The 16898-nt window shown below is 35.9% G+C and overlaps 1 protein-coding gene across 2 annotated transcripts in view; it reads left to right on the top strand.

Moving 5' to 3' along the window:
• The first annotated feature begins 7291 nt into the window (after positions 1-7291).
• The window catches only part of LOC135094567 (uncharacterized), a 62646-nt gene continuing 53039 nt past the window's right edge, over positions 7292-16898 (top strand). For both annotated transcript variants that reach the window (XM_063994776.1, XM_063994777.1), the window contains exon 1: positions 7292-7411. In XM_063994776.1, coding sequence (XP_063850846.1) covers positions 7360-7411 — 52 coding nt within the window. In that variant the 5' untranslated portion in view covers positions 7292-7359. The remainder of the gene's footprint in view (positions 7412-16898) is intronic.

Below are 16898 nucleotides of genomic sequence, written 5' to 3'. Positions count from 1 at the left end.
GAAAGCATGGCAGAACTACAGACAGTGTATGAAAATTGTCCTGTAGAGACTTTGATGTGATGATAACGTCATCAAGGAAGTAGAACACACTTTTACCGATGAGACCTGAGAGAGCAGAATTCATGAATCTCTGAAACCTTAAAGGTGAGTTACGTAGACCCTGAGCTATGCGTTGGAACATTAATTAGCCAGAGGAGGTAGTGAAAGCAGTGCATGGTCGCGAACTTTCCTCGAGTTCTATTTGGAAGAGTCCTGAGTGTAAATCTAAGGTGGAAAATACCTCATTTGAGTCACCGAGAGACTGAAGATCACCTAATATCGGCACTGGATAACGGTCAGGAATGGTAAATGCGTTTTGTTTCCTGAAGTCGACAACGACACGTCAATCACCTTGTTTCTTCGGAACGAGTAACAAGGGAACATTACGAGGTGAACAGGCAGGTTCCACAACATCCTGAAATAACATACCTCGGACAGCGTCATCAAGCAGAACACGACGGCTGTTTGGCACCCTGTAGCTGGGGCTGTAAGATGATTTGGACCCATGAGTAAGATGGATAGCGTGTGTGACGATGCCTGTGTGGCCCAAAGGTTCACCAGGGAGCGAGACAACATTCCTGAAGGAATTTCGGAGAGCAAGTAATTCTAGTTCAAATTCTGGGAGATCAAGTACAGATATGTGATCATCCGTGATAGGCTGGAGACAAGACATGTCATGGCTGTCAAGCCCAAAGCAAGTGTGCTACTAGGAAAAGTCTTACCTTACACTGAGAAAGTTGTAATCTTAGATGATTTACCTTCTTCCTCTATCAATAATATACATCTGATTGCCAATGACCAGAAAGAAGGACTCAGAGTGAAGGCAGGTGTTTTCCCTAAAGATTGGAAGGAAGATGTGAGTTCCCTTGAGAGGGAAGAAGGAGGAGAGAGGTTAAAATTAGAACAGACTAGCTGGCCATGGGCACACGTGGGATGAATATATTAACACACCGCATGTGGAATGGATATATATATATATATATATATATATATATATATATATATATATATATATATATATATATATATATATATATATATATATATATATATACATATATATATATATATATATATATATATATATATATATATATATATATATATATATATATATATATATATATATATATATATATATATATATATATATATATATAAACAAATCTACATATATACAGGATACTAAAACTCGATGATTAAACCATAGAGTGATAACGAAGTTTCAGTCTGTAAGAAGCTGTGTGTGCGTGGTTAAGCTTGAGTTGTTTTGAGGATCAACTGAATCAGAATGAAGTGTTACCTGATATGCACACCCATCATCAAACCCTTTGTTCACGCTTCAAATGATCGACATGGACGATCATTTGTTTTGAGATCTAGAATTTTTACTTTGTGGTCATGGAGAAATTCAATTACACGATGTGGCCCAGAGAACAATGGATCTAATCTAGAATTGCGATCGTGAACTCTGGTGAAGACAATGTCACCGTCTTCGATGAAAGAATCTGTTTCTCTACGATGTAGTTCAAGCAACATTTCAGTTTGCGATGCAGTGAGGCGATCTGCTAGCATGTGCTAATACGCGATGTTTACCAAGTGAATCCTTTTGTATGAGAACAGCACCGATTCCAAAACCTGAAGCGCCAGTGTATAAGATGAAATTTTCTCAAAATTAGGAAAAGCAAGGACTGGTGCTTGACACAAGGCAGTTTTGAGATGATCAAAGGCATTTTGTTCCTTTTCAGACCAAATGAGTGCATCATTTTTCTCCAGGAAATGAGTGAGAGGCTGAGCTATAAGACTGAGATTTTTGATGAACTGGCGATAAAATCCAGGAAAACCGGTGAATTCCTTGATCTGATCGACATTAGTAGAAATAGGAAAATTTTTCATGTTTACCTTGTCATTTAAAGTGTGAATACCATCTCTGTCGACTTTGTGGCCAAGGAATTTGACTTTCTATTCTGAGAAATGAGCATTTGCTGATCCAGATTTTTAAGCCTAAAAGCATGATAGAACGAGAGACAATGTGTGAAAATGCTCTTATAGAGTCTGTCATGCAATGATAACCTGTTTGAAGATTAATATAGTGAGAAAATTAAGAGAACAGTGAATACATTTTGGATGATTAAAAAGTAAAGAAAAGAGAAAGGAGAAAACAGGAGACCCGGACAGTGAGAAGGCATGTGTCACGGAGTGCGATTCCAAAGACAACACTCCCGACCTTCAACTCAACCCAACTCAATGACACTGACGAAACGAAGCAGCTTAGTTGGCTTTAGTATTTCATGGAGGTCAGATATGGTGGCTGTGAGAGCGGTGTGAGGTTATAAATCAAGTAGATAAAGAGTTAGGATACCCTTGATATATTTTACGGTTAATGTATATTTAAGGGCTAATCAAGTGCTTGTTTACACAGCTCTCTTCCCTCTCATTCTTGCAGATATTTGCTCACTCAGGAGCCTTGTGTGTACGTTTTTATAACCAGTTGTGGCGAGTCAGTCCTCTGGCCACGCAGGATGGTGGAGTTTTGCGTATTGTTATTTCGTCGTTTGAGTCGAGCAGACTCCTTTGCCTTTTTTTTTTTTTTATGCTACTGGCTTTTTATCTTTGTGAGTGTGATTTAGTAGCTATAGGACTCATTATTATTGTGTGCTGTTCGTATTCTGCCATCTCTTATTTTCTGTCCTGGCCCATTATCCATGTCGATCATTTGAAGCGTGAACAAAGGGTTTGATGATGGGTGTGCATATCAGGTAACACTTCATTCTGATTCAGTTGATCCTCAAAACAACTCAAGCTTAACCACGCACACACAGCTTCTTACAGACTGAAACTTCGTTATCACTCTATGGTTTAATCATCGAGTTTTAGTATCCTGTATATATGTAGATTTGTTTATATATATATATATATATATATATATATATATATATATATATATATATATATATATATATATATATATATATATATATATATATATATATATATATATATATATATATATATATATATATATATATATATATATATATATATATATATATATATATATATATATATATATATATATATATATATATATATATATATATATATATATATATATATATATATATATATATATATATATATATATATATATATATATATATATATATATATATATATATGTACTTAAGCCTTCCATCACCAGAATCTCATGCACTTTATATTTCTGCCCGGAACCATGCCAAGTCTGTTCTCCAACTAGCCAAAAACTCCTTCATTAACAAAAAATGTCAAAACCTTTTAAGATCTAACTCCCCTCGTGATTTCTGGCATCTAGCCAAAAATATCTCCAATAACTTTGCTTCTTCTTTCCCTCCTCTACTTCAACCAGATGGCACCACTGCTATCACATCTATTTCTAAAGCCGAACTCTTTGCTCAAACCTTTGCTAAAAACTCTACCTTGGACGATTCTGGGCTTGTTCCTCCCTCTCCTCCACCCTCTGACTACTTCATGCCACGTATTAAAATTCTTCGCAATGATGTTTTCCATGCCCTCGCTGGCCTAAACCCTCGGAAGGCTTATGGACCTGATGGGGTCCCTCCTATTGTTCTCCGAAACTGTGCCTCCGTGCTTGCACCTTGCCTAGTCAAACTCTTTCAGCTCTGTCTGTCAACATCTACCTTTCCTTCTTGCTGGAAGTTTGCCTACATTCAACCTGTTCCTAAAAAGGGTGACCGTTCTAATCCCTCAAACTACCGTCCTATTGCTTTAATTTCCTGCCTATCTAAAGTTTTTCAGTCTATCCTCAACAGGAAGATTCTTAAACATCTATCACTTCACAACCTTCTATCTGATCGCCAGTATGGGTTCCGTCAAGGCCGCTCTACTGGTGATCTTCTGGCTTTCCTTACTGAGTCTTGGTCATCCTCTTTTAGAGACTTTGGTGAAACTTTTGCTGTTGCCTTGGACATATCAAAAGCTTTTGATAGAGTCTGGCACAAAGCTTTGATTTCCAAACTACCCTCCTACGGTTTCTATCCTTCTCTCTGTAACTTCATCTCAAGTTTCCTTTCTGACCGTTCTATTACTGCTGTGGTAGACGGTCACTGTTCTTCTCCTAAATCTATTAACAGTGGTGTTCCTCAGGGTCCTGTCCTGTCACCTACTCTCTTCTTATTATTCATTAATGATCTTCTAAAGCAAACTTCTTGTCCTATCCACTCCTACGCTGATGATACCATCCTGCACTTTTCCACGTCTTTTCATAGACGTCCAACCCTTCAGGAGGTAAACATATCATGCAGGGAGGCCATAGAACGCCTGACTTCTGATCTTTCTAAAATTTCTGATTGGGGCAGAGCAAACTTGGTATTGTTCAATGCCTCAAAAACTCAATTCCTCCATCTATCAACTCGACACAACCTTCCAGACAACTATCCCCTCTTCTTCAATGACACTCAACTGTCCCCCTCTTCTACACTGAACATCCTCGGTCTGTCCTTTACTTATAATCTGAACTGGAAACTTCACATCTCATCTCTAGCTAAAACAGCTTCTATGAAGTTAGGTGTTCTGAGACGTCTCCGCCAGTTTTTCTCACCCCCCCAGCTGCTAACTCTGTACAAGGGCCTTATTCGTCCATGTATGGAGTATGCTTCACATGTCTGGGGGGGTTCCACTCATACTGCTCTTCTAGACAGGGTGGAATCAAAAGCTTTTCGTCTCATCAACTCCTCTCCTCTAACTGACTGTCTTCAGCCTCTCTCTCACCGCCGCAATGTTGCATATCTAGCTGTCTTCTACCGCTATTTTCATGCTAACTGCTCTTCTGATCTTGCTAACTGCATGCCTCCCCTCCTTTCGCGGCCTCGCTGCACAAGACTTTCTTCTTTCTCTCACCCCTATTCTGTCCACCTCTCTAATGCAAGAGTTAACCAGTATTCTCAATCATTCATCCCTTTCTCTGGTAAACTCTGGAACTCTCTTCCTGCTTCTGTATTTCCACCTTCCTATGACTTGAATTCCTTCAAGAGGGAGGTTTCAAGACACTTATACACCAATTTTTGACCACTCTCTAGACCCTTTTACGGGACTGGCATTTCAGTGGGCATTTTTTTTATTGATTTTTGTTGCCCTTGGCCAGTGTCCTTACATAAAAAAAAAAAAAAAAAAAAAAAAAAAAATATATATATATATATATATATATATATATATATATATATATATATATATATATATATATATATATATATATATATATATATATATATATATATATATATATATATATATATATATATATATATATATATATATATATATATATATATATATATATATATATATATATATATATATATATATATATATATATATATATATATATATATATATTACTTCTTACTTCTTACTTCTGCTCCCAGGTAGGCTTTCAGCCTGTCAGGCGGGCCAGCACTCTTCTTCAGTTAGTATTCTCAATGCTTACTTCCTCCCTCAATTCCTTCAACGTCACCAGTCCATTCGCCTCCAGGATTTCTTCCACTCCGTCCTTCCATCTCTTCTTCAGTCTCCCTCTAAATCTTGTACCTTCTGGCCTCCAGTTCCATCTTTTCTTTGTAATTCTTTCTTTTATACATTTTCTACACATGTCCAAGCCATCTTAGCTGTGCCTTTTCCATTTTGCTTCTAACTGACGTTAGTAACTCCAATCATTTCTCTTATATAAAGATTTCTAATTCGATCTCTTCTTGTTTTATTTACTATTGCTCTTATGGTTCTCATTTCTACCGATTGAATTCTGTTCCAGTCCCTTGTGGTTAATGTCCAACTTTCTGAGACATTATTAAAATTGGTACCAGGACTGATTCAAATATAGTTTTCTTTGCCTCTGTAGGAATATGTTTATCCTTTAGGATAGGGCATATACATCCCTACTGTACTTTGATATTCTTTCAGTTATCTCTTCTTTGTTCTTATATCCATCTTTAGCAAACACACTTCCCAGATATTTAACATACTCAGCTTCTTTCACATATTCATTTTCAATTTCTATTTCTACAATATTTTCATTTTCCTTTGTTACAGTTAGTATTTCAGCCTTTTGTACATTGATGCTCAACCCCGCCTCGTCAAAACACCTTTTCCAACAATTTAGAGATCTCTCAAATTGCAGCCTGTTATTATTCCAGCAGGTTATGTCATCCGCATACACTAATAGATCTCCATCTCCATGAACTCCAATTCTCTCTTTGTACCTTTTTTAATGATGCAATCCATATATGCTATGAATAGTAATGGAAATAGCACACTTCCTTGTTTTACTCCTGTTGTTACATCAAACTACTCATCTTTCTCATAACCAGTCTTAACAAAACGCGAACACGGCTTATATGTACTTTCTATGACTTTCTGCAGTTTTTTTCGTCATTCCATATTCCTCCACTAAACATTTCCAAAGTTTATTTCTTGGAACAGAATCAAATGCTTTTGTCAGGTCTATAAATGCACAATATAATTTTTTGTTGAACTCCCAGCATTTTTCCATGACCATTCTCAAAATAAAAATAGGGTCTGATGTACTTCTATCCTTCCTATACCCATGCTGTTCTTCTCCTAGCGTTGGCTCTATCACTGTTCTAGTTCGCTTTTCAAGAATTCTTTCATAAAGTTTAGCTATGTGGTTAATGAGAGAAATGCCTCAATAATTGCCAAAGCGTCCCGAGTCGCCTTTTCCTTTTATAGATGGGTAGTATGATGGTCTTACCCCATTCTTGTGGTATGGTTTCTTCTCTCCAGGCTGTATTCTCAATATCTTCAATATTATATATATATATATATATATATATATATATATATATATATATATATATATATATATATATATATATATATATATATATATATATATATATATATATACACACACACACACACACACACACAGAGAGAGAGAGAGAGAGAGAGAGAGAGAGAGAGAGAGAGAGAGAGAGAGAGAGAGAGAGAGAGAGAGAGAGAGAGAAATGCATGCAGAGGCCTTTTTAGACAGATGGTTTAGTTTTTTATGATATGATTTTCTGTGGAAAAAAAAAAGTGTTTTGAAAGGAATTGAACGTACCTTAGTGCCACAGGTGAATGAGCGGGGATTACGGCACGTCCGCACACCTGTATAAACCGCTGTCAGCCTTCTAAAGAACCTGTGAATATTAATACACCTCAGGTACCTATCATCAATTTTATTCACACACCTGTAAGATTAGCCAACCTGACGCTATAGTGGCAAAAAGAAGCACGCGCCATACGAGTGCAAGTCTCTGGGTCGTCATGGTACCTCTAGCACCACTGGGAGCTCTCTTTTTCGTAGTCCTTGCCACAGGTAAGAAAGTAAGAAAAATCCTATTCACGTGCAGGATGAAAGTAGGTACACATGCAAATTCTAGCAGGCACAATAATAATGTTTACACTATATCATTCTGCATAAGAGATGTTATATTTGGAGTTAATTCTTCTAATACTCTGAAACCACAAATCGATCGTGATTTGCTTACGAAACCACTTGGAGCTTTGTGATTAAGGATTGTTTTAACTAACGTGTCTGCATACAGTTGAATGATATAAAGAACGAACTTACGAACAAAATGGAATGGTGACACTCCTCCCTGTGTCTTTATCTTCCTTTGCCATGCTCCTGCATCTCATTTCTCAAACACGACCCGAACAAATGTTAATAGCTTTCTGCCCTTTAACATGCCCCACTATCATTCATTACTTTACTAATGCTTGGTCTGGATCTTCCCCAAATTTTGAAATCATATTATAATAAGGCATACTTCTAAAACAATTCGTAGACAAAATTAAACAATAAAGTGAGTGTAATGGCGAGATAACTAGGTAAAGTTAACGAAGGTGAAGAGTGTCTCTTAAAATGAACCTTTATTTTTTAAGTGAGTACCTTCTTTTTTTTTTTTTTTTATTCCCGTAAAATTGCAAATTCATTTTATTTATTTCTTTTTTTTGAGGAGGGAAGACTTAGTGTTATTACATAACATTACACGGTTTAAAAGTACACTTCAATTCCACGGGAAGGGATTTCCATGGAAGTCCCTTCCGTTATAAAGGGTGTGCTTAATTAAGGAGCAAAAATGTTCTCTTTAAAGCGAGACCAGTAACAACGTTTTTCTCTTGCTTTTTCTGTATATATATATATATATATATATATATATATATATATATATATATATATATATATATATATATATATATATATATATATATATATATATATATATATATATATATATATATATATATATATATATATATATATATATATATATATATATATATATATATATATATATATATATATATATATATATATATATATATATATATATATATATATATATATATATATATATATATATATATATATATATATATATATATATATATATATATATATATATATATATATATATATATATATATATATATATATATATATATATATATATATATATATATATATATATATATATATATATATATATATATATATATATATATATATATATATATATATATATATATATATATATATATATATATATATATATATATATATATATATATATATATATATATATATATATATATATATATATATATATATATATATATATATATATATATATATATATATATATATATATATATATATATGAGAGAGATGAGAGAGAGGCTGAAGACAGTCATTTATAGGAGAGGAGTTCATGAGGCGAAAAGCTTTTGATACCACCCTGTCTACAAGAGCGGTGAAGCATGACATGTGAAGCATACTCCATACATGGACGGATAAAGCTCTTGTACAGACCTGGGGGTGGTGAAAAAAGCTGGCAGAGACATTTCAGAACGCCTAACTTCATAGAAACTGTTTTAGCTAAGATGAGATGTGAAGTTTCCATTTTAAATTATAAGAAAAGGACAGACCGAGGATGTTAAGTGCAGAATAGGCGCACATTTGAGTGTTATTGAAGAAGATTGGGTAGTTGTCTGGAAGGTTGTGTCGAGTTGATAGTTGGAGGAATTGAGTTTTTGAGGCATTGAACAATACCAAGTTTGCTCCACCCGAATAAAAAATTTTAGATAGATCAGAAGTCAGGCGTTCTATGGTTTCTCTCCCTGAACTGCTTACTTCCTGAAGGGTTGGACGTCTGTGAAAAGACGGGGAAAAGTGCAGGCTGGTATCAGCGTAGAACAGGATAAGAAGTTTAGTTTAGAAGATTATTGATGAATAAAAGGAAGAGAGTCGATGACAGGACAGTACCCTGAGGAACACCACTGTTAACGGATTTACCAGAAGAACAGTGACCGTCTACCAGAGCAGTAATAGAACGTTCAGAAAGGAAACTTGAAAGGAAGTTACAGAGAGAAGGATAAAAACAGTAGGAGGGTAGATTGGATAACAAAGCTTTGTGCCCGACTCTATTAGAAGCTTTTTGATATGCCTAACGCAACAGCAAAAGTTTCACCAAAATATGTAAAAGAGGATGACCAAGATTCAGTAAGGAAAGCCAGAAGATCACCAGTAGAACGGCCTTGACAGAACCTATACTGGTGATCAGTTTAAAATAAAGGAGGGAAAGAAGAAGAAGCAAAGTTATTGGAGATATTTTTGGCTAGATGCAAGAAGTCACGAGGGGAGTTAGATCTTGAAAGATTTTGACACTTTCTGTTAATGAAGGAGTTTTTGGTGAGTTGGAGAACAGACATGGCATGGTTCCGGTCAGAAATATAAAGTGCATGATATTCTGATGATGGAAAGCTTAAGTACCCTTTGTGGGCCACCTGTCTATCATGTATAGCACGAGAACAAGCTGTGTTAAACCAAAGTTTAGAAGGTTTAGGTTGAGAAAAAGAGTGGGAAATGTACGCCCCCATGCCAGACGCTATCACATTTGTTATGCGTTCGGCACACAAAGATGAGTCTCTGTCACAGAAGCAGTAGTCATTCTAAGGAAAATCAGTAAAATATCTCCTCAGGTCACCCCAACTAGCAGAGGCAAAAAGTCAGAGGCACCTCCACTTAGGGAAATCCTGAGGAGGGATTGCAACGATAGGACAAGATACAGATATGAGATTGTGATCGGAGGATCCCAACGGAGGAGAGAGGGTAACAACATAAGCAGGATTAAATGTTAGGAAAAGGTCAAGAATGTTGGGCGTATCTCCAAGACGGTCATGAATACGAGTGGGGTGTTGCACCAAGTGCTTTAGGTCGTGCAGGATAGCAAAATTCAAGGCTAGTTCACCAGGATGGTCAGTAAAGGAAGAAGAAAGCCAGAGCTAGTGGTGAACATTGAAATTTCCATGAATGGAGATTGCCATAAAATGGAAGAGAGTCAGAATGTGCTCCACTTTAAAAGTTAAGTAGTCAAAGAATTTCTTATATTCAGAGGAGTTAGGTGAGAGATATATAGCACAGATAAATTTAGTTTGAGAGTGACTCTGGAGTCGTAGCCAGGCGTTGGAGAACTTGGAAAATTCAAGGGCGTGGGCACGAGAGCAGGTAAAGTGGTTGTGCACATAAACGTAACATCCAACTTTGGATTGAAAATGAGGATAGAGAAAGTAGGAGGGAATAGGAAAGTGGCTACTGTCAGTTTCCTCAGACACCTGTGTTTCAGCGAGGAAAAGAAGACGAGGTTTAGCAGAGGAGAGATGGCTTTCTACAGATTGAAAATTATATCTAAGACAGCAAATGTTGCAGAAGTTAATGAAGAAAAAAAATTGAAGGGATTGTCAAGTCGCTTAGTGTCTTGGGGACATTTGTGGTCCCCTCCTCAGATGGGGACTCCGAGGGTGGTGTAGAAGTCGCCATGATAATTTTCAATTTTTAGTGTAGGGTGTGTGTGTTTTGTGATTGTAGTTTTGCGTGAAGGAAGAGAGTTGCTATTTACCCATAATAGGGTAACTTAACATAATATTTATTTGTTACCTCTTGTATATCTGGAGAAGTATGAGAACTTATTTATTAAGAACTTAAATATTCCATCTTTAATAACGTTCATATGGAAACCGTTATCATGAAAAACTTCTAGAGAACCTTTATTTATTTATTTATTTATTTATTTACTTTATTTCTTTTTATCAAAGTTAGCCAATTTTAGGACAGACTATAGCATCTATACAGCAGGGTTTTCATTGAGTTCATCTTAAACAGTTGTGGAATGAAAGATAAGTATTGCATACCAAGTCCCATGAACGTTGGTTTACGATACAGTAATGTGGACAGCTTATTGCCATAACGGGTGATTAAGACATCATAGAAGGGTAGAGATGAATTATTAGATTTACATTCTCATGTAAATTAACATTAGGGTGCTGTTTGTTAAAGTACTCTAGGAACTGCGAAGAATGTAAGACATATCTTTTATAAAAAAAAAAAAAAATGCTTGAAACTAAGTGGACAATTATCCAACCTGATAGATGGCAAATAGATGGATACGGATGATAGATGGATAGATGGCACGGTGACAAAGGAAGGCATTCCCAAAGGATGGGCCCAGGCAAGACCGATTTACACTCCATCTGTTTCTATATACAATTTTTCGTTAAATACGAAGGGATAATGTTTAACAGTTTCATAGTAAAATTAAGGAAAGTACTACAGTTTCCAAACATATTATTTGTATGATTTCTTCCAGAGGAATATTGGTAAAGAAGGATTTGATATCGAAGGTGGCCATGACTGTGTTGTTCAAATCCAGGTCCCATATCTCTCATACAAAATTATGAGAATTTTTAACAGTGTATTCATTTATTGTTTGTGGTTCAGAAATAGTGACAAAATATTTGGCTCATTTATAATTAAATGTGTAAGTAGTAATAAGAATAGGCCTGATGGGAATACCCTCCTTATGTGTTTTTGGGAGACCATATAAGATGCCAAGTGATGAACTACCCTGAAAGATAGACTTGAAAACTTCCTTAATAATAATTTTTTACTTTAGTAGATGTCTTAATCGTATGGCAAGTTTGTCTTCCATCCTTGTTATAAACATAAACGCTTTTTCTTATATGACTTTTAACTTAGTCGTATCATTTAAGATGTTTTTTTCCTTATTTATATAGTCCAGTTTATCCATTACTACCGTTCCACTGCCTTTATCAAGTTTCGTAATAATAATAATAGATTTATCAGATCTTAAAGTCAGCGAAGGTTCATATAAGTTTTAGGGTAACTTTGGAAAACATCTTTTAACCACACTGAAGTCCTTAAATGATGAATGAGCGATAGCAGAAATTCTTTGTACTACACTACTACCCACTAGAAAAACTATAATTGAAACGTTAAAGGATCTTTACTAGCCTTTCAAAGCTTAAAAAGTGGTTAACAAAGTCTACCTTGAATTTAGGAAGAGAAAACGTAAGATCACCACTTACGATGCCTGCCTTTCCATCCCCTCGCTGGCCTAAACCCTCGAAAGGCTTATGGACCTGATGGGGTCCCTCCTATTGCTCTCCGAAACTGTGCCTATGTGCTTGCACCTTGCCTAGTCAAGCTCTTTCAGCTCTGTTTGTCAACATCTACCTTTCCTTCCTGCTGGAAGTTTGCCTACATTCAACCTGTTCCTAAAAAGGGTGACCGTTCTAATCCCTCAAACTACCGTCCTATTGCTTTAATTCCTGCCTATCTAAAGTTTTTTAATCTATCCTCAACAGGAAGATTCTTAAACATCTATCACTTCACAACCTTCTATCTGATCGCCAGCATGGGCTCCGTCAAGGCCGCTCTTCTGGTGATCTTCTGGCTTTCCTTACTGAGTCTTGGTCATCCTCTTTTAGAGATTTTGGTGAAACTTTTGCTGTTGCCTTGGATATATCAAAAGCTTTTGATAGAGTCTGGCACAAAGCTTTGATTTCCAAACTACCCTCCTACGTATTCTATCCTTCTCTCTGTAACTTCATCTCAAGTTTCCTTTCTGACCATTCTATTGCTGCTGTGGTAAACTGTCACTATTCTTTTCCTAAATCTATTAACAGTGATGTTCCTCAGGGTTCTATCCTGTCATCCACTCTTCTTATTATTCATCAATGACCTTCTAAACCAAACTTCTTCTCCTATCCACTCTTACGCTGATGATACCACGCTGCACTTATCCACGTCTTTTTGTAGACGTCCAACCCTTCAGGAAGTAAATATTTCACGCATTTCTAAAATTTCTGATTGGGGCAGAGCAAACCCGGTAATGTTCATTACCTGAAAAACTCAATTCCTCCATTTATCAACTCGACACAACCTTCCAGACAACTATCCCCTCTTCTTCAATGACACTCAACTGTCTCCCTCTTCTTCACTGAACATCCTCGGTCTGTCCTTTACTTATAATCTGAACTGGAAACTTCACATCTCATCTCTACCTAAAAACAGCTTTAATGAAGTTAGGTGTTCTGAGACGTCTCTGCCAGTTTTTCTCACACCCCCAACTTTTAACTCTGTACAAGGGCCTTATCCGTCCATGTATGGAGTATGCTTCACATGTCTGTGGGGGGTTCCACTCATACCGCTCTTCTAGACAGGGTGGAATGAAAAGCTTTTCGTCTCATCAACTCCTCTCTTCTATCTGACTGTCCTCAGCCGCTCTCTCATCGCCGCAACGTTGCATCTCTAGCTGTCTTCTACCGCTATTTTCATGCTAACTGTTCTTCTGATCTTACTAACTGCATGCGTCCCCTCCTCCCATGTCCTCGCTGCACAAGACTTTCTTCTTTCTCTCACCCTTATTCTGTCCACCTCTCTAACGCAAGAGTTAACCATTATTCTCAATTATTTATCCCCTTCTCTGGTAAACTCTGGAACTCCCTGCCTGCTTCTGTATTTCCACCTTACTATGACTTGAATTCCTTTAAGAGGGAGGTTTCAATTTTTGATAACTACTTTGGGCCCTTTTCGGGGACTGGCATCTTAGTGGGCCTTTTTTTTTATTTGATTTTTGTTGCCCTTTGCCAGTGACTGCAAAGCAGTCAAGTTGCATCAGTGACAGCTTAAAAAGTCCAGACTTGAAACAGGGTTGGCGTCAGTGATGGCTTCAAGTCGTATGGGAACAGGCTGGCGGGGCAGGCTTGGGTAAAGCTTGAAAGAGGCCCTAAATGCAGCTGAAGAAAGCACCATAGATGTGTAGTAGCGTAGCAGTTTGCGTTGATGACGGGTTAGCTGAAACGAGTCGGTCACGGCCTACCAAGTGACCCAGAGGTGATGAAGGTAGCTGGAGTAGCTGGCGACGAGCAGGCAGGACACGTGGGCTAGGGGAACTGGAAGCGTCCACTCCATCCCACCATTGCCACCATTTTTATGTACCAGTAATTTATGTTACTTCTTCTAATAGTGCTTTGTAGAGGTGGCCAGGATAGAGATGAACTCGTTGTAAAAGCAGCTGCAGATATATTAATATAAATAAATTGTACAAAATAATATGATGAACTGCCAGCGAGTCACATATCCGCTATTGAGGCCAGGCGGACAAGGACTTCTGATGTTTGTGTGCTTGCTGAACCTATTGGCTCAGGTCAGGCTGGGACTCATGAGGTAAAGGGAAGTCTCATGGCCAAAAAGGTAAAAGGGCTTCTGAGTTCCTGGGAACTCAACCGGCTGTGGAACAGGCCGGAACACTGTGTAGACAAAGTGTGAGGGTTGGCTTCACTCCCACGTTGTGATAGGTGGCAGCCAAAGGTTGGGTCAGGTCTCAAAGGAAGGGCACAGCAAGGAATGTAGTGGCGGGCTGAGTGTCTCGCGACAATATATATATATATATATATATATATATATATATATATATATATATATATATATATATATATATATATATATATATATATATATATATATATATATATATATATATATATATATATATATATATATATATATATATATATATATATATATATATATATATGCATTTGCAGGAACATTCTGATGGATATCATCACATCATGACAAGCAAACTTTCCAGTCGCCGTCATGCAGTTTCTGAGTGGTTATTAATTTTTATGGATTGAACTCCTGATAAATGTATAGACTTCTGACTAATCGATCAGACAGTCCCAAAACAGTAGCATGTTTATGAGCTAAACGTGTAGGAGACTAAGCAACAAAAGTCTCACAGTTCGAAGACTTTCTGTAGTTCGAGCGTCTCGAGGTCTTCTATGTGGCTCTCTTTTAAGTGCTGATGCTGTGGCTTTGAAATTTGCAACCCATAGCAATGATGTCTTTCTATGCCGAACAGCATTATTCCTACCCAACATGTAATAATTTCGAAAAATTCTCTCGTGTTACAGTTACAGATTTATCATCTTCAAAAAGCGCTTCTACAACAAAAGCACAATGTGCACGAATCCAAACCATATTGCTAGATAAGGGCATCTAAAAAAAAAAAGAGAGAAAAAAAGCTAAATCAAGACATCAGCTAAATGAAGACATCATTGGCACTTGCATAAGTTCATTAGAAACACATAAGTGAAAGTTTGAAATATGGGAAGTATTTCTGCTGCACCCTATCACGAAGCTTCTTTTAAGACACAAGGCTTCCTGATACCCTCACGAATTCAATGGAATCTAAGGCGCAAAGAATCTAAGGATAAAATAGTTACAAATTATCTGCAATTATACTATTTCACACATTCTCAATAAATCGTAACAGTCATTTGCTTTGGCTGAAAGCACAAGGTATTTTGATACTTCCCCTAACTCTCTCCTCTAACTTTCTCTTCATTATCTTAACCTTGTACAGCATTCGCAGTCTTACCTCCAGTCAGTAGAACATCGTCACCCTTCTTCCAAACTCAACTTTTATTAGTCAATGAAACACAGGCTTCTGAGGTCACTGATAGACTATTTTCTGTTCTCTCTTACTTTTACTTTTCTTAATAAAAAAATAAATAAATAAAATGGTTGTTGTGTCTATGTACGGAACGAGATAATATAGTTCCGCGCCCACACTCTTGAGTCTTCGGAATTGTTTTGTGTCAATGCGTCCAATATCTTTTTCTCATTCATTTACTCTTTCCAGGGGCCTAATCCATCCATATATAAAGTAGAACTCTTTTAATCATGTGAGGAGGTTCAAGTCACTTCTAAACAAGTCAAAAGGTTTTGGTCTTGTCGATTCCTTCTTCCAAATAGAATGTCTTGAACTTCACACTCACCGCGGTAGTGTTATGACTATTGGTAAAGTTTGGAACTTTCTTCCTATTTCCGTTTTCCTACAAGTGCTATTGTTTTAAAAAAGAAGTAACAAGACCTCAGAAACTAAATTAACAAAGTATATCGATTATGCTTTTCTTTCCCTCTTGTGGAGAAGATGCAAGCGCTTTTATTTATTTATTTATTTATTTGTTATTTATTTATTTTTTTAATGCTCTTGGCTGGTCTCCAGGATGTAAATGAAACGAAAACAAAATCAACTGAGTTTTATATGTTTCACCGACAAATGCACTCTAAAATTTGAATTTCACAGAACATGTATCCTATAGAATAGTTGATCGTTTAATAGATAATTAAGGATTTATTTTCGCCATGAAATGTCTGAATAAAAAAAAAAAAATAAATAAATAAAATAAATAAATAAATAAATAAATAAATAAATATATATATATATATATATATATATATATATATATATATATATATATATATATATATATATATATATATATATATATATATATATATATATATATATATATATATATATATATATATATATATATATATATATATATATATATATATATATATATATATATATATATATATATATATATATATATATATATATATATATATATATAAGACCTTA

Source organism: Scylla paramamosain, chromosome 46 (assembly GCF_035594125.1).
Source record: "Scylla paramamosain isolate STU-SP2022 chromosome 46, ASM3559412v1, whole genome shotgun sequence".
NCBI lineage: Eukaryota > Metazoa > Arthropoda > Malacostraca > Decapoda > Portunidae > Scylla > Scylla paramamosain.
The sequence above is the reverse complement of the archived record's forward strand: the minus strand, read 5'-3'. Positions and strand labels throughout refer to the sequence as shown.